The following is a 21008-nucleotide window of genomic DNA, read 5'->3' on the forward strand; positions in this document are numbered from 1 at the left end:
ATTCTGCTGTTTGCCTTTTCTGCACTATTATTTTCACAGTGTCAAAACAGAAAAGGAAAACCTCTACTCGATTTTCTCACAAGCGAATCTGAGAGCAGGTGAGAACAATATGAAAAGCCTTCTCTTTAGATGTTTTGTCTGTAAATTGAACCTGCAAACCTCAGTTCACACCTCTTAACTTCTGAGTCAGTTTTTGGGAAGAAAGGGTAATGAAGGGGTATCAGTTTTTAACAGGAAGAAAGCATTAATTTACATGTCTAACCATTTTTCCATACATCATGTTATATTGCAAAATAGGTTTTATTAAATTCAGTTATTATTCTAAATTAGCTCATTGAATTAAATCATAATTAAGGGCAAATTCTACAACTGAGTGAAGTTCCTGGGAGCTATTTCAAATGCAGTGATTTTAACTAACACTTAGAATATTTTACATAAACCTTAGGCTTCAAGTTAGTTCACCCTTTGCAAAAAACAGCACCATTTTTTTTTTAACTCAGAAAATGTATATGTAATATCAAATACGTAATTAGAAAACAACAATAACAACAAAAACAAAAAAATTGAGGATTAAATCTAAAAATGCTTCTTTCGTTGCTGTTTTAGGAACTCATTGAATGCAATCTACAGCCTCTTACCAGTTTTAAGTTAATGCTTAGTGCTGTTTTCTCAGTGGTGTCAGGAGATCATGTCTTTCCTGCTGATCAGAGCAAGGCTTGCTTTGAAGCCAACACTCAATCCTGTTCTTCTGGGTCATCTCTAGCCCAGATAAACTATCTCTAAGGAGGTGGATTCCACAGCTTCTTTAAGCAACTTGTCCTAATGTTGGCCACCACAATGTTTCCCCTTTTACAGCCTAATTCTGTGATGTGGCAAATATGGAAATAATATAACTACTACTTCTAAATTCCAAGAACCCTAAAAACATGGATTTACACCAAAGCAAGAAATTTAGTTGTAATAATGCAAACTCACTGTAAGATACTGTTTAATCACCCGCCCACAAAGCCAAATTCAATGTATGTTCACTACATTTTGATTCTGATACACCTTGAGCTTTGAGTAACTGCTTTCATAAACATCTTGTCCCAGTTTCCAAGAATCCATCTCTTCTGAGATCATCATCATCATCATTCTGAGAGCAAGCATGAAATGAAATAGAAAGCAGCATTCCATATTAAAGAAAGTTGTTAGTAACTCCATGAGTAAAATGGAAAGAAGACGGACACTGCAAAGAGTCAATAATTGAGTACCTTAAGACAAATGGAAATTGGCACTCCTGAAGAAAATGTGAAACTGTTTAATCATATTCTGAATTATTTGCTTTCCAGTCATCCAAAATACAACTAGAAAAACTTTCCATTACCTAAAAGCAAGGTGTCACTTGATGTTTGAAAATATATCAAAACCCCTTTGAATACACTGAGACTCAGTGAGTTTTTTAGACACAATGATTTTTTCCTGTAATATGTGATCTCTGAGCTTGTTCTATTTAATAATACACCTAGACTAAGCCCTTTGACAAATGCATCTCTAAGGAGAATATCAAAGAAACATTTAAGGTATATATAAGTCTCCCCTTCCTGTTAGCAGCCTCAAAGGACATGTATTTTAAGAGGAATGAAACACCATCTATTAAAGGGTTTTTTCTATGCTTCTGGTTTGGTGCAGGGTTTTTTTGGGTGTGTTTTTTTTGTTTGTTTTTTATTTGTCTGCTTGTTTTTTTCTTACAAAGGTTCTAGCATCCCTCTAGCCCTACATTTCTGAGGTCTTAGCTGCAAATTCCATGAGCCAATGGAGATTTCATTGTGCAGGGAAGAGCCATAACAGTTCCTCTCTTCCTACAAATGTTCATTACCAGACTTGCTGTGTGGGTCGTATTTCTTTTAACAGCCTTCCAAATGATTGACAGAGTTCCAAAAGGCCAGCAGACTGCCCACCTGCAACGAGCAACCTGCCCAAGGGCAAGCCTTTTAGGATTATAGCACAGCAATGCAGCTACACTGGAAGAAATGTGCAGGTAGAGGCTCATACCAACCAAAGAGACCCCCACTGGCCTGTACTTGCTTTTTGGCAAGAAAATAATCCCAAATAGGTGGAACAATCAATGCTGTCTGCATGCACACAATCACACGTCAGCATCTTTGTACATATAACATTTTAAACATTACATTTTAAAGAAATGAGACTATCATGTTTTTGTCTCATTCTCAGAGTTATCCAGGCCTCTCTCCTGGGAGAAAGTATTTATTATTGGTTAGTTCTGTGACTGACTGCTCTATATTTGCTCAGAAGGGAAACAAGACTGAAAGTTAGTCATTAATGTTCAGAAGCCTGAAAATATATTTATTATTAACTTATTTAGTAGTAATGTCATACCTCTCTATTTGGAAAAATGTGTTTAAATGAAATGTGAAATTATTTAAGTTTCAATGATTTTACTTTTTTCATGCCAAATAGGAAACTTAATAAATTGATCTTTCAATAGTAATATTAAATTGGAGTTAAACCACTATCAGAAGAGGAGAATGTTTGATAAAACTGTTATGATGAATGTTAGAAAATTTCTATTCCAGTTGATAGCTCAAATAAAACTAGAAAACAAATAGACTGGTTATTGAAATGATAAATTTGAGAAGATTAGTTATTTTGAAAAACTTCAAGATTCTGAGGAATATGTCTAAAGATTTGAGGTCAAGCTGCTCCTTAGACCTTCTGTAAGATCTAATATAAATTAGATCTGTGACCAACAGAATGTTACATCCACGTCCAAGAAATAAATTTATTTTGATAGTTATATAAAACTTCTTCATAGTTACAGAATTTGTAGGTTTACCAAAAAAAGATCACACTGAAGATTCTCTGAAGGAACAGACTGGCCACAGCAACTAGTACTAAACTGGACAGCTCCTAAAATTCTCACTCAAGGGTTTTTTGTTTCTCCACTATTCTTCAACGATTTTTCACTCACTCATTTTAAAATGCTGGAAGAGAGAACCAGGTTATGGAAAAAATAATACCCAATCCTTCTACCCAAATTTGAGCTCAGCCTGATTGGAAGGGAAAATGGCACACTTCTTTATAGCTTTATTTAGAGCTCAGGTCAAATCCAATTTTTCTCAAGCTGCAAGTTTAGACACCAAGGAACTGTTTACAAGCAGGCACTTCCCCTCTGTCACTGTAAGATAGCTTTCTCTAGTTTCAGCAGGGTAGCTTGTAACACATCTGATTACTGGAACTTTCTGCTACAGATGGAAAAGTCAGTATCTGGGAAAAAAAATGAAAGCTAGTTCTGCCAATTATATCACTGATCTCTCACTTTGAGAGAGAGCTCTCAATGCTTTGAGAACACTGGCAATGCTCTGTTTTCACAGCTCTGATAAACCACATACACATTTATCTGCATTTGGTGCATTGAGATGAAAAATTTTAGACCTAAAAGAAGAGTGAAAAGGGGGAAAATGTAAACCTGTTTAGATACAACGTCACACTCTACATCAGTATTAACATCTCATGCTTAAGGGTACTTGCAACACAGGACTTTGCCAAAATCTTCTTTTGTTTACCATCTTGTTTAGTCTCCATTAGGAGCTTATAGCAGACAGTACTAATTATTTTCATGGATATTTGTGGAAAATAAAATTTTCAAGGACTGTGTTACAAAGATATGATGAGGGAAGACCTCTGTCAGATCAGAAAGTTTGAAGCCTCCTGCCAATCAGCAGCAAATTTTCATGCATTTTGTTAATGACCACAAGGAGAAAGAAACAGTATGTATGTGCCTTAAGAGTTTTTTACTGTAAAAAAAAAAAAGGAGGCTGAGATCTTGAAGCTGCCAACTTTTTATCTGAGGTGAGCAATGGCTGTATGAGCTGTTTTGGATGGTCTCCTTAACTCAGTCTACAAGAGTTGATATTCCCAAAGATGTCTAGTCTTTTCATAAAACTGCTCCTATGTCTGCTTCTCCAAGGAGAACAGGCTAGCTAAGAGCAGAACTACAATTGTCTGAAATGTGATAGCAAGCACAGCTTTTCTGCTCAGGGATTCTTACTGATACACCCATTTCTAAATGTTTTCTTATCATTTGGGGAGGGCTCTGTGGCAAATGTTACAGGAGCTGGATACTGTAACTTAGCAGCTGCAGCAGCTAGTGCAAATACTCTGTGCAAAGCTGTTAGCATAATGAATGCAAAAATAAAATAATTTTTTAAATCTTCAGGCTGTTTGGAAAAATAATATACAGTGGTGCTGCTTTCCACCACCAGGGAAAGATTTTCCTTCCTAGCCATTAAGCCACAGGACTCTTTTAACTGAAATACCAAAGCAGTAAAAATCCTGGACATTAGCTTTAAATGAGAATTCTCATATTCCCCCAGTCTTTTCAACTGGCATAACAAGGCCTGCAGCAGTGTCATAGCTGCCTGAAGCAAATAAGAATAAAAAGTTAAACTAGACAAGTGCTGTTCATAAGAATAATTTATTCTGAGATCATTCTTCTGCTCTACATCTACTTTGAAATATGTAATTTTGGTACCTCCCACACTACTTTTTATTGACAGTAAGAAATCTAGGAGAGAAAGGGAGCATTCAAAAACTGTATGTATCCTTTAAAGGCAAAAGTTCAAGATGCATCAGAGTGTGTGCTGCAAATGTACCCATCTATGAAGAAAAATAGAAACTAAACTATCACCTATTATAGAACAGTATTTAACCCTTTATTTTTAGTTCTACTCCCCATCAGTTCCCAGTTTAACCTCTTACTGAAGAGAATGGACTGCTCAGAAAAACCACTAAACAACTGAGGCAGGAAGTCAGCCCTGGAGATCATTTTATCCAGCCTTGTTGCTCAAAGCAGACTCAAACAGAGAAGGTTGTTCAGGGCTGAGTCCAGTTGGGTTTTTAGTATCTCCAAGATGGAGACTCCACAAGCTCCATGGGCAACCTGTTCCAGTTAAACCATCTTCACAGCAAAAGTATCTTATGTTTATATGGAATTTCCTGTATTTTCTGTTTTTGTCCATTGCCTTTTTCCTTTCACAGTGTGTCTGAGACAAGTCACCTCAAAAGCATCTGAGAAGCCTCATGGGTACTTGTACCCTGCTGCTATGCCCCTCCAGCAGATATCAAACTCTGCATTTTCCTCCAGGAAAAATCTTGGTTTGCTTAGAAAATTTCTGTTTTATTCATAGGGAAGATAGGTTTTTTTCTCTTGTGCTTATCTAAACAACAAGACTATCCAAGCAGATTTAAGAAACATATTCTTGATCTATTATTGGATTAGAGAGGTGGTCTGTGGCACAACATGGAGCCAACCTTGGACCTTCTCAGAAGGAAACAAACTACTGTAAAACAGAAGTCACCCTTGGGGCATTATCAACATCTAGCACCAAGCCCAAGGTCTTTGTAGAGGAAAAATCATTAGCCTAGAATGAAAGTCCCATGCCCCCTTACAACCCCTTGGTGCTTGTTTTTATGGTGATGATCACATACACCTCCTTCTGCAGGAGGAGTGAGCAGCACATGTGACTGTGCCCCTCAGCATGATGTCTTTCATACTGCTCTGTTTGATTGTGTGACAGAAAAAAGTGCAGAGGGTGTAGGTGCTCTGAGAAAACAGATTTCTGCTTTAAGGAAGATACACTATTGCAAGTTATTCTCTGTTAGCACTTGGACATAATATACTTTGGTGAAAGAAACAGGAAACTCCTGGCTTTCAATAGAGGGGAAGTTTTCAGGGGGAAAAGAAAGAAAAAGTTTAATAACATCAGGAATTCTGATTAAAATTCATACCAAACACTTCCATTACCTTATGAATTAAGCCAGAAAAAGAACATTTCATTCCAGGATAAGTGTCTCATTACTTCCTGGAATTCAGTAAAATTTCCTCTAAGCATAAGATGAAGTAGCCCTTTGCAGAAAGTGGGGAAAGATAACATTAGGTATCTTTAATTCTGAGCTGGCCATGGTGACCTTATGGATACAAACCAGCTTACAAGAAGTTTTACACACCATCCTGAAGTCAGAATTCTGTAGTGTTGGAAATGCTATCTACTTGGATTAATCTGAAAGCAAAGGGATATACTTGAGAAGTGAACAAAAAGCATTTTTTGCTTTAGGAAAAATACCAGGCTGCTTTTTCCTCCACAGCACAGTAGCAGAGATGGATTGGCTGACTCAGGGATCAGGCACTAAGCAACAAGCACTTCTCTCCAGTAAAACAGAAACACCTAATAAAACAGTTTTGGTTCAGGAGCTGCAGTGCTGCAAAGAGCCATTTTCCTTCCAGGTTGAACCATACAATCTCCCATATTGTGTGTTAGCAACAGGCTCGAGGGGCCACCACTGTGTAAGTGGGGCAGGGGAATGGGGCAGAGACTCCTGTGGAGTCAAAACCACTACTTGGAAAAAATCCCTTGTTCAGAAACAATGGAGCTCTTTGTCAGAGCCCTTTGAAAAGATGGCACTCTGAAACTGGCATATGTGCCCCATTAATTCAAACAACATTTCCACCACTCGGTACAAGTTTTTTAGAATGCCAAATTTCATGACACATGCCAGCCAGTGTTCTCGGTTAAATGCTTTCCTAGTCCTGGTATCTCCCTTTCCCTTGTGCAGGAAGGAGAACAGAGAAGAAGATCCAGTAGAGAAGTCAGGTCCTATATGGAAGCTCTCCTGGATGTGAGAACCCACCATACTGCAGTGGTAACTCATGCTGTGTCCCCTCGTGCAATGCCTGACATCAACTTCTCTGCTGCAATGTGCTGCTCTTAATCTCTTCTTTATCAAAGGGAAATAACCAAGGGACTAAATCACTTATTCTACATTAATAAAAGATAAAACTGTGTTATTGTGATTGTACCAGCTACTGGTAATGTAGTTTACAGATGTACAAACAATACCTACAAAGGCAATGGTCCTCTATCAGGTAATAAAAGCAGGATACAATCGGGAATGATTCTACAAAATAGATAACAGAAAAAAATACAGAATGGGGATGTGAGAGGAAATTAGGAAATGTTCTGAGTTGAGAGATTTATTAGTGTATAGATCTACATCTCTAGACCATATAAAATTACACTTTCAGACCATTATATTTCATGCAGTAAGGAATAAATCTAGACTTGCAGAACTGGACTGGATGACCTTTACAGTAACTCTCTCATTTTTAAAGAATTCCCCAGCTTTGTCATGGAAAGAAATTATGACAGGCCATTTTTTTTCCCCTCACGGTCACAATGCAAAAGAATGTAATAGAGAAAATTTAAACAAAAATTTTCCACAAAAGACTCCCACTGTGCTTCATGATCGCCCATAAACCAATATTACTCCATCTCTGGAGGATTTTTCTTTGCTTCAATAATTAACTCTGGATTTTAGTAATGACCAGAGAGTATACAGAATTAGATGTAAAATTTCCCATATTCAAGACCTTCAAATTTCATTTGGGCAACCACTTCCCCAGTAAGAGCAAATAAATAGTATTAATTATGTCTTTCAAAGAGAAACAGTGCAGATGTGAAAATACTCTCTAATCTGTGACAGGAATAATATACCTCAAGAATAATGCAGATATTATTCCATATAATTAAAATAACTTACAGTCCCTCCCAATGACACTGAGTATTACTGTTTCACAAAATATATGCTTAAACAGGACTCCAATATAAAAGCTGCATATGCACATCTACTCTCTTCAGTCTTGAGTTCAAAGGACTGAGAATCTAGAACTGGGAAAACAGATGTGAGATTACTGAGGCACGTTCCTGAGATGACTTTAGCTAAGCAGCAATGAAACAACAGAAACTATGCCTTAAATCCAAGCAAGCTGCTATTCTCTCAGCTATTGCCAAAATACCTGTTTTGCTGTTCATCACCAGCTTTTCTGCCATGGGCACAGACAAGCAGTGCTGTAGGCTGGCCAAGAGTTCATTCAGTCTCCATCTCAGGAGGTGTTCCACATCCAGCTGGGAAAAGCCCTGAGAAGCCTTGTCTGACCTCAGAGCTGGCCCTGCTTTGAGCCAAAGACCAGAGCACACAACCTCTTGAGGTTGCTCCCAGACTGAATTATCCTATCATCCTATGCAGTTTATGCTGGTTGCTGAGGCATCTGGGTTTTGTTTTTCTGTAGCAAACTCATTAGATGCCTTTTTCTCTCTGGCATCTTTCTTCCCCTCTGTCCAACATTTTACTTGGAATTATGACAACTGGCTATCCATTCACCCAATTTATCATGTTTTATTGGTACCATCACTAGTAACAACAATTTGTATTGTTGGATATATACAACAAATATATATATATATATATATATTCAAATACCATACTTGACTATGGAATTTAATACAGATCGGAATAGGATTAAGTGAAAGAGATTAACTGTAATAGCAGAGAACTAGACCCAGGAGGCCCCTCTATTCCTCTATGTTGATTGCACAAGTCTAAAAATAATATAAAGCCATCTTCCATTAGCAAGGAATTTATATGTATTGCTCTCTTTCTTTTTCTCTCAGAAATGCAGATTTTGAACCAAAGTTTGATGGAAGATGGAATAGCAAAAATTACCTTTGACCACAACAATCTGGCTATGCCAATCAGATCCCAATTGTCACAAGCAAGGCACATTTTGCTTATTGGTTAACTGTTTTACTGTATTGTTTGTTTTATATGCTACACAGTTCCCTTATGACCTAGATGAAGTCCCTACAGAGATTTTAGCAACATGAATGTTATTTTTATCACTCATTTTATGTCTGTTACATTTGTGAAGTGCTGCATTCAAATGAAAGGATATATACAGTATTGTTTAGATAGTTTCTTTTGGGCACGTGGAAGCTGGCCAAGTCCTGGAACCACTATTCCAACTTGAGAATGTGAGACATGTTGCTCTCCTGTCTGAATCAGATAAACAAACCACAAGTATCCAAATGAAAGAAACCCCACATGTGCCAATGTGTAGGCATTCAAAGCTGCCCATGGCCAATGTGGCTGTGGGACATGATGTTTCAGACTCATGAAGGCAATAGGTAAAAATTTCCTATTACTTATACTCCCTTACTTAATTTTTTAAGAGTTGCTCTTTCTAAATGTCTCTCAGAGCAAAGGACTATGTATACCTGAACCACAGCAGATTAGGCTGATGAGAAAGGGAGACAAGCTCATGATGCCTTCAAAGCACAACTGCATTTGCTTCTCTGCATTGCATTATATGAAACATTTTACTGGCACTTTTGCCTCTGAATAGACTTTGAGGCTTTTAAAATACCTCCAAATCAGATTATTCTATAACTTCATAAGCCTCTTCAGCTCAGTTTTACTGCAATGCAGTGAGTTTCTTCCATTTCCACACATGTGGACCTAGTTACTATCACAGCCTTATTTCCTCATCCCTCATGCTCACTGATGGAAAAGGGAGCAAGGAGTTGAAATCCTAGAACAGGCCAAACAACCCCCTAAGGCTACAAAAACCAAGCTGTGACCAGCATAACCTAGAGAAGAAAGATGTAAATGTCTTAAATGCTCCAGTCACCTCCAGAGAGGGGTATCCAGGTGCTTAGCTTTTACCAGCCAAGCCCTGCTGGAGCTTCACGAACATACAAGTCCTTGAGAAGAAACTCGGCCACCACAGCAGCTCAGAGTGTTGGACTTTTCTACTGGGGCACCCAGGAGCCTACTCACAGTCCTGTCTGAGACAGCTGCTTTTGGAAAGTCCAGACATCATGAGAAATTACCATTTCTTTCACTTGTGAAATTTCAACAGCATACTTTTGGTTAAGGTTTGTGTTTCCCTACCTTTACAGTAGAAGCTAGAGTATGCATATTTATATTTAGACTATAAGGGGCTAGCTTGCAACAAAGCAGCAAAGAAATTATTTTAAAAATAATTTTCTTACTGTGGTAATTAAAGACTGAAATTTTTCACAATTATTTCCAAAACTGTTCATTATATTTATTTAATTTCTGGACAGTTACTTGAAATCCAGTGCAGTTTCTTACCTGGGAATATAAAAATGCCAGTGGTGTTTAACTGGAACACCACTATAATTTTTTTTATATTACATAACTCTTGCATTTTCAAAAAAGAGTTTAAGATTTCATTTGCTGATAACTAAGTCTGTAATCTATCTGCAAGTTTCAATATTATTTTAATACATATATTTAAATGGAGATGAAAGACCACAGCAAAGAAGTAACACTAATTCAAATATTAACAAAATTTATGGAGGTACTATTGGAAAAGATTTTTCACTATGCACTTAGGTTAAACTGGACTTTGATATCAACTGCTAGATTTTTATTCTATAACAATTACATGCCTAACTATAGACTATTGTGAAAACAGGGAGGAGAAAAAGAAAAAGAGAGCCTTGTTATTTAAATACTGCCATAGTTGGACTCCAGACATTTTTAAGAAGAAAATGTACCAACTCCATCTGCTGTAATGGTACAACCACATTCAAAATTTCAGACACCTACTTAAAATCTGTGCAACTGTTTTTTTAATTTTTTTCTCTGCAAATTTTTTCATTTATTTACAAATATCCATAACAAGAAAACTCAGCAAACAGAAATTCTTTAAATACGGTGATATTTACAATTATAGGAAACTATTGGTTTTTTAGTGGAGTAGTTGTGTTAGGGCTGTTTTTTGGTTAATCATTCTGCACTATTTAATGTTTTTTAGATGCCATTTTTATAAAGAAGAGTTTTGTGATAAAGTGATGTGTAGCTTGCACACAAGTTTTTCTGGAAATTAATATGCACATGTTCTGCACTTTTTTAAATGCTAGTTATTGGGTACTCCAGTTAAAGGGTTTTATAAATACATGCATATTTGATTCAAGAATTTTCATCAAAAATGACATAATTTAAGTATTATAGTTATTTAACTATATTAAAATTATTTCAGTATTAAAGTATTAAGTATTTTCACTTTTTACTTCCTTTCAGCCATTCTGCAGAGAGGAACAGACGAAGTACGGGAAAATCAACCACTTAAGTAGAGTTGGACTTAAAGCTTTTAAAATCATGAGGTCTTTTTGTAAATTCTCTGAATTGACAACACTTAAATACATAAATTTTGAATTCAACTTTTAAAAAGCATTTTCCTGTATTTTTTCTGTAGGGGCTCATATGAGGCAAGAAACACCTGGAAATGCGCATAATTTAAGTAGAAGCTATTTTGGCTAAAAGTTACTGTCTCCTTTCCCATTTATATTACTAGCTAAAAACTGACTTTTGCAATAGGTCCATAAACAAATCTTCATTTGAAGTGTTCTCAACAAGATCACTGCTGCAGCCAGCTGAGCCTTGCCTGGCCAGGCTGATGCTGCCCCACCAGCTCTGCTGAGAAAAGCCAAGGGGCTGAACTGGTAGGGCCAGCTTGGGAGGACTGGAGAGAGGAGCAGCCAAAACTGCAGCCCTGCTCACAGCCCTGCTCCTTGCTGCCTCACTGGCAGAGCAGAAAGGAGAATGCCTGGCTCTCTGTGGGTGCTAGCTGCAGCAAGTATTGCTGTTAATTATGTGATTAAAAGTCATCGACCTCCGTGGATGCTGATACATTGCTAAAGAAGGAAAAAAAAGAAGTTTGCCAAAGTTGCACCAACTTAATTCAATTTGCAGATGAAAGGTTTTATTTTATTTATCCCTTATGAAAAGTAGAACTGGAACACCAAAGATAGTGCATGTGTATATATCTACATGTGTAAATTCAGCAAAATCCCAAAGGGACAAAACCTTTACTTATGTCCTCAACCCATTATTGAGAGACCTGCTTCAGATGTATGAAATTTATGTGACATTTTGCTACTAAACTAACCTGACTTTCAAATGCAAATAAAATAACTAAGAAAACTCCTCTAATTAATTAAATGATTTTTAGAAGTCTGGTCATCACAGCAAAGTGAGAAGCTGTTATTTTTCTGTCACTTTTTCTACAACAAACAAGCCACAATGTTTTGCTAAGAACACATGAACAAGTGAGCATACACTGGAAAAGGCAGAGGGATAATGGGAGGCAGGAAGGGAGAAGAAACAAGGTCAATAATGTAAGTTTGTTTGTGCAGGTTACAGCCTATGATATGTAGTAGGGACTTATGCAAGAAAAAGCAATCTTGCTTATTACTGTAAACAATAGCCTGTAACCTTTTCTTCACATTTCAAGTCTGTTTCTAGGCTAAGGGAAGCTTGTATTGATCCAGTTGGCAGCAAATTAGTATTAACCTGATGCTGAACTTCTTCTGACCCATGACTCTATCTCCCTCCTAAATAACCACATTATTTTCCTTCAACAAAAACAAAGCACAACACACCAAGAAAATTCCTATACAGAAAACATAATGAACTTGAGAAACTACAACAATATGTCACAGCTTTCATCTCCTGTGCCCCAAAAGTTGAAGACAATTTTAACTGCGCTGTTTTCTGCCTACAGAAATAGATCACATTAAACACCTGCTTGCACATCAGATTAGCAACAGCTCAAACAGTTTGTCTCAGCTTAATAAAAACATTAACACTCTGTGTTGGTTTCTTTACAATACTGAGGAAGAAAAATGGAATGCAAGACCAACAACTTGTCTAGAAATCAACATAACACTGAAAACAGTTCCTAGGATGGGGAAAAAAACAAAACAAAGCAATGTAGAAAATTTGTATATGAGGATTCAGAAACGCCAGAAGAGGATACAAGAAGATGTTTAGCTCACAGACACAACACAAATTAGTTTTTATTTTGTTATGGTATCAGTTATCACACTGGCTACATTCAGTGGACACAAGCAAACCCTGTTCACTTTCCAAGGCTGCATCTGAAATGCACCCTTGACCAGACACATTTTATTGCAATGGCAGGTCAGCAGTACAAATAAAACTGTTGAAACCAGTGATTTTATGCAAGCTTAGTACCCTGGCAGTCAGAAAAACGCTAGACTGCCACAATCTTGTGATCACTCTAGAATGTAACAGTTTGAATCTGCTGGCATTTTACAGAATAGCTTTTAGCAAATAAACAACAACCAGGCACTTCTACATTACCATGGTAATTTTTTTTAACACTCTCCACTTTGTTTACAGCACAAAAAAAATAATACCATTTCTGCTGTGGTAATTTAATTCAGCAGTGTACTTTTTCAGTCAAACATTTTTCTTTTCTGTAGAGCCATACATAAAAGCAGCAAAAGGAGCTGAAGTCAGCATAACCGTAAAAGCTGTTTTTCTGCAGAAAAACTTCACAGTAAAAAGGTAATCAACCTGCTCACATCAGTGGCTGCAAAATTCGAAAGTAAAGAGAACTGGAATTGTAAGGGGATTTCATCATTAACGAGTGGGATGTATTTTAGTCCAAAATTATTTAACATTTGTATCAATGGAGTCAAAAAAGAATGAAAACATCACTGAATAAAGGTAACACAGAATCAAAGACCAGTGAATGACACAAAACCTGACTGCTGAGTGAGCAGCATGGCTTTTACTCCAGGGAATTCAGTAAAAAGGAAAAGAAAATAGAAGGAAAAGAAGAAATTAAATCTGCATGCTTTCTATTTCACTGAATACACACATTAAAAATTTAACGTCAGAACAAAGAGACCCCACACTAGACCCCAGATTCCTGGAGCTTCAATACTCCTTAGTTATGGACTTGGAAATCATGGGGGCCCAGTTTGAGGGTCCAAAGCCCTTACTCTCACATATTTCATAGTTAGGGTTTTTCAGAGACATGGATTATTCAGCAAGCATACCCAAGAAGTCACATGTTTTAACATGACCAACCATATACAATGTTATTGTATTTAAAAAATGCAAAGATAAAAGGTTTTAGATTGGGAATACTGGTCTTGCAGTAAGTGATTTGAAATAATACCGTTACAGAAGAAATAAAACTAAAACCAAGTAACAAACATACCCTGATTCCAAGGCTATGCTTAAAGACAGTAATCAGTCCTTTAAGCGTTTAAATAGAGAGGTAGTGAACAGGAAGGGTTATGTAACCTTTCCATGCAGCTCCAGGAAATTTATGTGCTGTGCTGGCATATATACTTTAGGAAGGATGCTTAAGATAGTTTAGGATTAGATATGAAGATTTGAAAGAATAATGAGAATAAGGAAAGGATGTGAAAACCCAATCTTTGAAGAAAAATCTAAGATGCTCATTCTAACTCTTGCAAGCAAGAGGAGTCTACAGAATTATTTGATTATAACCTCTAAAATCCTGTATTGAGGGATAAATTTGGTAACAAAAGATGTTTATATCCAGAAGACAATGGTACATTTATAACTATGGTTGGACATAGAAGCCAGGTAAATACAGGTTAATAGGTGAATATTCTTAACAACATGAGCAATCACAGATTGGAGCTACTTAACAAGCCTGGAGGAGTGTTCTTTAACACTGGGACCTTATGCAAACAATTGAGGCACTAAAGGTTCAAATTCAACTAAAGCCATGCGGTAGCAGCTGCTCTTTACTTTAGGAAAATCTACTGACTTGTGGTGTACACAGCAGAGAGTCACAGTATTCTCTCTCCTCCTGATATTCTAGCATGATGAAAATATTGACTTCTGAAAAAAACAAACAAACAAACAAAACAGAACAAAAACCTCCAGCTCTTTCACTACCATCAGAGCAGCTCCTTTGCACTCAACTCATTGTACCCAGAGGCTTCCATTTACAAACAATCTGAAATCTTTGGGAAAAGCTAGATAGCTGCTGCTCGTAAAAAAAAAAATAACTGTAATAGGACAGTCACTATTTAGTGATCTTTAAGATGCAACTTGAGTATAAAATATGTTTTCATTGTCTGATTTGTTATCTATATCTGAATAAAATTTTACTGCAAACAAATACGAGTTCCTTGTGTGTTACCTGTACTCCCCCATTCCTTGTCTGCTCACTGCACTGTTTATTTAAGATTGGAAGAAAAGTTCTGCCCAATTTATTACAAAACTGTTGACTCTGCTATGTGGCAAAAGACGTATACACCAGCATACTTGGGTGTCACCACCACTAAATAGAAACTCTGGTACTGCACGACTGCAGCCAGCTTCCAGAGGCAGCATCAGCAATATTCAGTTGCAGAGGGCTGTAAATGCTTTGTGAAGGGCTCCCTTCCATTTCCCCTGGGACAAATCAATAGTCCAAGATTCCTTTTTCTGTTTACTTCATGCATTTTGCTCCATAGCCAGTAAGCAGATCAATACTGATTTGTATTCTAAAGAATGAATAACCTTTATTTATTTTTATATAGGAATAAGCTCCAACTAAACTTTCAAACTAAACTTTCAAAAAGACGTTGAAGATTTAATGGCATTACAGAGAGAGATTCTTTAATGGTAATGATGCACAAGAAGGACTGGCTGATACTGGTGGAATTTGGGGTGGTAACATTTCAAATGCTTAGTGGATGGATATCCAAAGTAAATGAAAAATGCTTGTTGTCAGTTCTGAGCTTGCTGTTGCTCATGAACTTCCAAACTGGTATACATCATTTATTTTTGTACAGAATTTGGAAACTAGACTTATATTATGTGATAGGGGGAACCAAAGAAAAAAAAAAAAAAGATGGTATCTTAAAATAAAAGTTTTTCTCATTGCATAGTGTCAGGAATTTAACATATACTGAGAAAGGAAATGTCACTGAGAGAAGAGTATTCTCTCGATACATGGAAAGTGCTATGAGGTGAATGTCTCATCACATCTAAAATATGTTATAATCTTCTAACTCCATTTTTTGGACACGCTTAAAAATGAGCAAGTCACTGCAATTTTTCTTTTGCATCCTATTCAGCAGAACCACTATCTTCACACATACACTTGCATTCCTGAGGGTTGTATGTTAAAAACAATTACATGCATTAGAGCTCTTCTTACCTTGAAAGAAGAACAAATGCCTCCCACAAGTTTTCCTGCCATTATCAGGCCTTCCAAGTGCCTGTAGTAAAGGGGTTGTCTGACAACACTTAGCATATTGCAGTGATAGAGGTGCTGGGAAGGTTTCCAGCCAGTCAGGAAAGTGCTGATGCTACCCTTTCCATCAAGCAGCAACTAAGTCAAGGCAGAGATATCACTCTGCATTTCAAAAGTGCCATCTTCTAATAAAGGAAATTAAACAATGCTGTCCATCACACATCTTAACAGAAAAATCAAGAATTCTAAACTATTTATTTGAGACCTAGCTAATGTCTGAAGAATATAAATCAGTGCAACAGCAGCAGTCCGGAGAAGGTTTGAACACCGCTGTAAAATCAAGACTGTCTCTTATCACAAGCACAGAGCAATGACTTTTGTTAATGTTATTTTTACTCACATGGTACAAAGCAGTTTCTGGTCCAGGTGTGCCCATGACTTCTTGTCTCAATGACTCCATTTGTAAACTAGGTAACAGCGAGTAATGACTTGGACTACTACTCTTATCTCCCTTCTTTTTGGACTTTTTCCCAGTATCCTTTTTGCTATTCCTTTGAAACATGTAGTCTTCTTGACCTATTTTTTCATTGCTCATATAGCGAAGCAATGAATTTTCTGTTGAAAGAAAAGTAATGCAAAACATCACTGTGAACTGTTGTAATCATATAAATCCTGCTTCCAGAACACAGCAATCTTAGCAATATTCTTGCTAAGATCTATTGTCACTTTTAACTCTTCAGGACTATTTAATTAACAAAGACCATATGCTTCTTTGGTTCAGCTGTAATAAGAAAGCAAACTTTTGGTAGGGAAAATTCATGACTCTTACAGTTTTCTGGTATATTTTAAATAAAGGGAACCAAATATAAAAGGAGTTGCACATCAATAAATTTTGCCTTGGAGTTTTAAAAAATGAGTAATGATGGACTTCTGGTAAGTTCTGGGGTTTTGCTATTCTTTTACCAGGAGTCCTAATGAATACAAAAGTTAGTGGTACCACACATTTTAAAGTAATTTGCTCTGAACATTCATTGGAGATCATTCACCCTGTCATATAATTTCCCTGAATACTCTTCTAGGATGTAGCAATTTGTAGCTGAGACATCCTGAGAAGCAATGTCTGTCAATTTAGGAAACCTCAGCAGATTTCTTTTTCACAAAATTGTCTGTCTTTCCTTGCACTAATGTCAACTTCTAGTATCCATAGCCTCCTGCAGCAAGAGGTTCTTTAGCTTGAACATTAACTGCACCTGCTCATTTTCTTTTTATCCAGCAATTGACAGAGATATTCAATCTCTTTGCTCTTTTTTCGGAATAAACACTGACAAACCTGTTTCCATTCATTCTACACAAGCTTTTATAAAACTTTATTATGTTCTACTTAAGTTCCCCAAACTGATAATGGTAATGATGACTGCTTAACTGACCCCAGTTTAAAAGTCAATTCATGCACCTGATTAGTTTTTGTTGTCTCCTAAACCTTCCTGTATTTAACCATATTTTTCTTAAGAGAGTAAGAGACTGGAATTGCACATACACAGCATGAGCAACAACTGACATGGCAGCATAAGAATATTTCTAAATTTGGTCTTGTATTCTTTTCCTAATAATTCCAAAGTGTTTCCTTTTTTGATCCCTACTGAATATTTAGTTAATATTGTACAGAAATAGCTATCATTACTGCAACATCTTGTTCCTGGCTGATAACAGCAATATCAGAGGCCATAATTTCATATGTGGAGTTAAGTATCCAAGGCTCACAACCCAAAATTTTGAAGAACTTATCCTCTTTGAAGTAAATCCCATGCTGCTCTAGAATGTTTTCCAACCAACTTCCTCAATCCTAAAATAAAATCTGCAAAAAAATCAGCATACCTAATAAAGAAAATACCAGAACAGGTTCACAAGCACATACAGCTAAGCAAGCAGCAAAATGATGGTGAAATATATAGCTTTAAGGAAGATAAAACTGATAATGCCTTGTATAAGATGTGTTCAGATTACTTACCTCTCCTAGTATCTCTTTTTATTTTATTGGGGTCCTCATAATCTCCCACCCAGTTATATTCTACTGGCATAGAAATAGGCCTCAGCTTCCCTGGAAATAGAGGGAAAATTGAGATCATGCACCATAGGGCAGCATTAACCCCACATTCTTCAGAAGAAAGAACAAATTATGTGCTAAGCTGCTATTCTACAGGATGGCTTATGATAGAGGATCCAGCATTGCCTCTGAACAAGAGGTTAAGACAGGAGTCTTGTTTTCCTTAACAGAAAAGAAGCAGCTAAGTATTTAACGGATTTTTTTTTTTAAGTTTAGAAAATAAATCCAGTGCACTAAAAAATCACCACTGGAGTGACATTTGACAGTGACAAACACAGTTTTCACTGAGTAGTATCTATTTCTTACTCTGGAAGCCCCTGGCACACACATGGGAGAACTGTTTTAAAGCACATGTGAATTGCTTAATAACAGAATAACAGAAATAACAGAAACCTGTGTATATCACTCAAGTACCTTCACAAATAGCATATTTGCTGGTGAGTTTACATGATCCATCAGTAACCAAGAAAGAAAGGAAGTAGAAAAACCTCTATATGTAATTTATTTTGTAGCATTTCATCCACAGAAAAAAGTACATTGTCATTGCTAAATTCACTTTGACTTCAGACTGCAAAAAACAGAATAGCTGTATACTATCCTATCTTTTGAATTTTACTGGAAGCTGCTGAATTGATTTTAAAAAATGCTGTAAACTATGATTTCTATTTAAAGATTGCACATATGTAGTGAGACATCAGTGAAATCAGTGTGCTATGGAACTTACTGGGGCCACTTAGAGTGGTCTAAATTCTTTAGCAAGTTAAATAGTGTACTGAAACAAAGTGTAGGTAAATAATGTACAGAAACAAAACAGAGAATCATAGCACATGGCATATTATCTGACAGACTGAAAACAAAATGTTTTCCCAACAAGATCAGGCCTTGCTCTTTTTTGAATCAAACTACCAGTCACAAACTCAAATAGTGAGTAATTTTATTTTAAAAGCAGCAAAGCTGAAAGCAAAAACTTCAAAGGTTTTATTAATTATTTTAGCAGAAAATCCCTACATAAAAGTCTTGCTCCACATTTTTGAGGTTAAATCCATGATACACTGAAAAAAAAGAGACATGTTTATAATGAAAACAAATATTCAAGCATGTCCATCTCCCTGCTGAACTGCTGTGTGCATGGAGAGCACACCATCACCATGCAGGCAGCATAGCAGTAAAAGTTTTTATCATCTTTTAAAAAAAAACTGACAAAAAAGTTGTATGTTCTGTAGAGACCACAGGATCAGGTCACAAATACATCACTACTCAGGAAAATCACATGTATTTTAAATTTTTCACTTATCATTCATTTTACTATTTAGGGTCACATATTTAAGCTTGATTGAAGCTGGTGAGATTTAGCACACACAAAGTAATTTCCTGAGTGGGGATGTATTTGGCTCATGTTTACTTCATCAGGAACAGCTCTCAACAGTTTATTTTCATAGAAAGAAAACCTTATTTTCATTGTTGAGGCTGAACACACAGTATCATATTAATAGGAACTGCAGTAATTAATAAATAGAATAATAATAATAATTAATAAAATAGAAAAGCTACTAAATTGATTGTTAAAATCTGATTGTTATCAAAAGTAACAACAAATTTTCTGAAAAACCTTCAGCTGCTCAAAGTACCTGCTTTTGTATCTGGCATTAAAACTGCAATGATCAATTTATTTCTTTCCTTAAACTCAAGTTTCATTTGCTTGTTACCCCTCCTAACAATCTTGTTTTTAGCCCATATTAATTTCCTAACTTCTTTTCCATGAGGAGGACACTTAGGGAAATTTTTATCTTGCATGTAAACAGAAGCTTTCCAAGGCCAATTAGCAGCAACTGTAGAAGAGTTTGAAGCCAGTAAGTGCATAAAAGAGAAATATCTTTGTTAGTATCATCAAAAAAAGTTAAAAGATGTCAGTAAAGAAATTACAGAGGGCCTCATTAACCTCTCATGACGGAGAACCCAGAAAATTTTTGTAAATAAACTGACACATCACAAAATTAATGGTAAGTACATATTGAAAACAATTATTTCTCTAGGCCTGGGAATTCTCCTTGACCTTCTTTAATGGGTGACCACAAGCCAGAAGAGTGTTATTGTCATTTTCCAGATTTCTGTGAAACCCCAAGGTCATGCCTACCCACAAACCTTATGTTAACAAATGCCATGTGAGAAACTTTAGAATTTAATGCTGAAATGGTAATATTTTTAGAAAATACACTTAAATGAAAGTGGACTTGACAATGTGAATTCATTAAAAAAAGTGAGATCAAAAGTGAAAGACTGTAAAACAAATGTGTTAAATAATGACTGATTTTCAGTGGAGTCTTTGATCCTTGTCTTTATGACCCTTTCTGCTAACAGAAAAAGAAGGCTGAAAAAGCTATCCTATAACATAATAATGGATTCAGCAGTCCTTGAAGAAGAAATGTGTTCTTCACTCTCAACATCAGTATTAAAATTTAATGTCTGGAGCAGTGAGTACATCCCTATTAATGGAACTGACTGCAGCCACCAATTGTAACATTTGAAATACTGGAGTAATAAAATTGATATATCCATTTTGAAAATGTACCAGTTATTTTGCATAGAATAGGCATGGTTAGAAAACACTTGAAAAGGCTTTGAAATCAAAAGGATACTGAAGATTTCTCAGCAGGATGGTGTAGAAAGGGTACATTTTTTGAAAGTGCAACTTTTCATGTTGTGCAAGCACATTGCTCCAGGTCCTGAGGATACTTTACACAGCTCAAGTTCAATTTATATCAAAGTTATCAGGCTGGTTGTCTGGGGCTTGGCTGCATTATGTACTAAATCCATGCTGATTCATGTATTACATCTATTTTCTTCACAAAGGTATATGATGACAGGATTGCTATAACAACTCTAACACACAGCTTGTGCTCACTTTAAAAACTGAAGTAACATAGCAGGCAGGTTGAAAAAATATTCAAGTGTGTGCTCAGCTAATACTAGAGCAGTCAAAATACCTTTTTAAACCATGAGATT

General features: G+C 36.3%; 1 protein-coding gene across 7 annotated transcripts in view; it reads right to left on the minus strand.

The window, feature by feature from the left end:
- CNKSR2 (connector enhancer of kinase suppressor of Ras 2) overlaps positions 1-21008 on the minus strand; it is a 207826-nt gene that overhangs the window by 60717 nt on the left and 126101 nt on the right. For all 7 annotated transcript variants that reach the window (XR_015772050.1, XM_088052277.1, XM_088052276.1 and 4 more), the window contains 2 exons: positions 17910-17999; positions 16302-16516 (listed from right to left, as the gene is read on the minus strand). Coding sequence is in view for 6 of the 7 variants with exons in the window: in XM_088052277.1 (XP_087908403.1) it covers positions 16302-16516; positions 17910-17999 (305 nt within the window). In the remaining variant the exon portion in view is untranslated. The remainder of the gene's footprint in view (positions 1-16301; positions 16517-17909; positions 18000-21008) is intronic.

This window comes from Pseudopodoces humilis, chromosome 2 (assembly GCF_049639895.1).
Source record: "Pseudopodoces humilis isolate 2021_Gansu_Grassland_sample_001 chromosome 2, ASM4963989v1, whole genome shotgun sequence".
NCBI lineage: Eukaryota > Metazoa > Chordata > Aves > Passeriformes > Paridae > Pseudopodoces > Pseudopodoces humilis.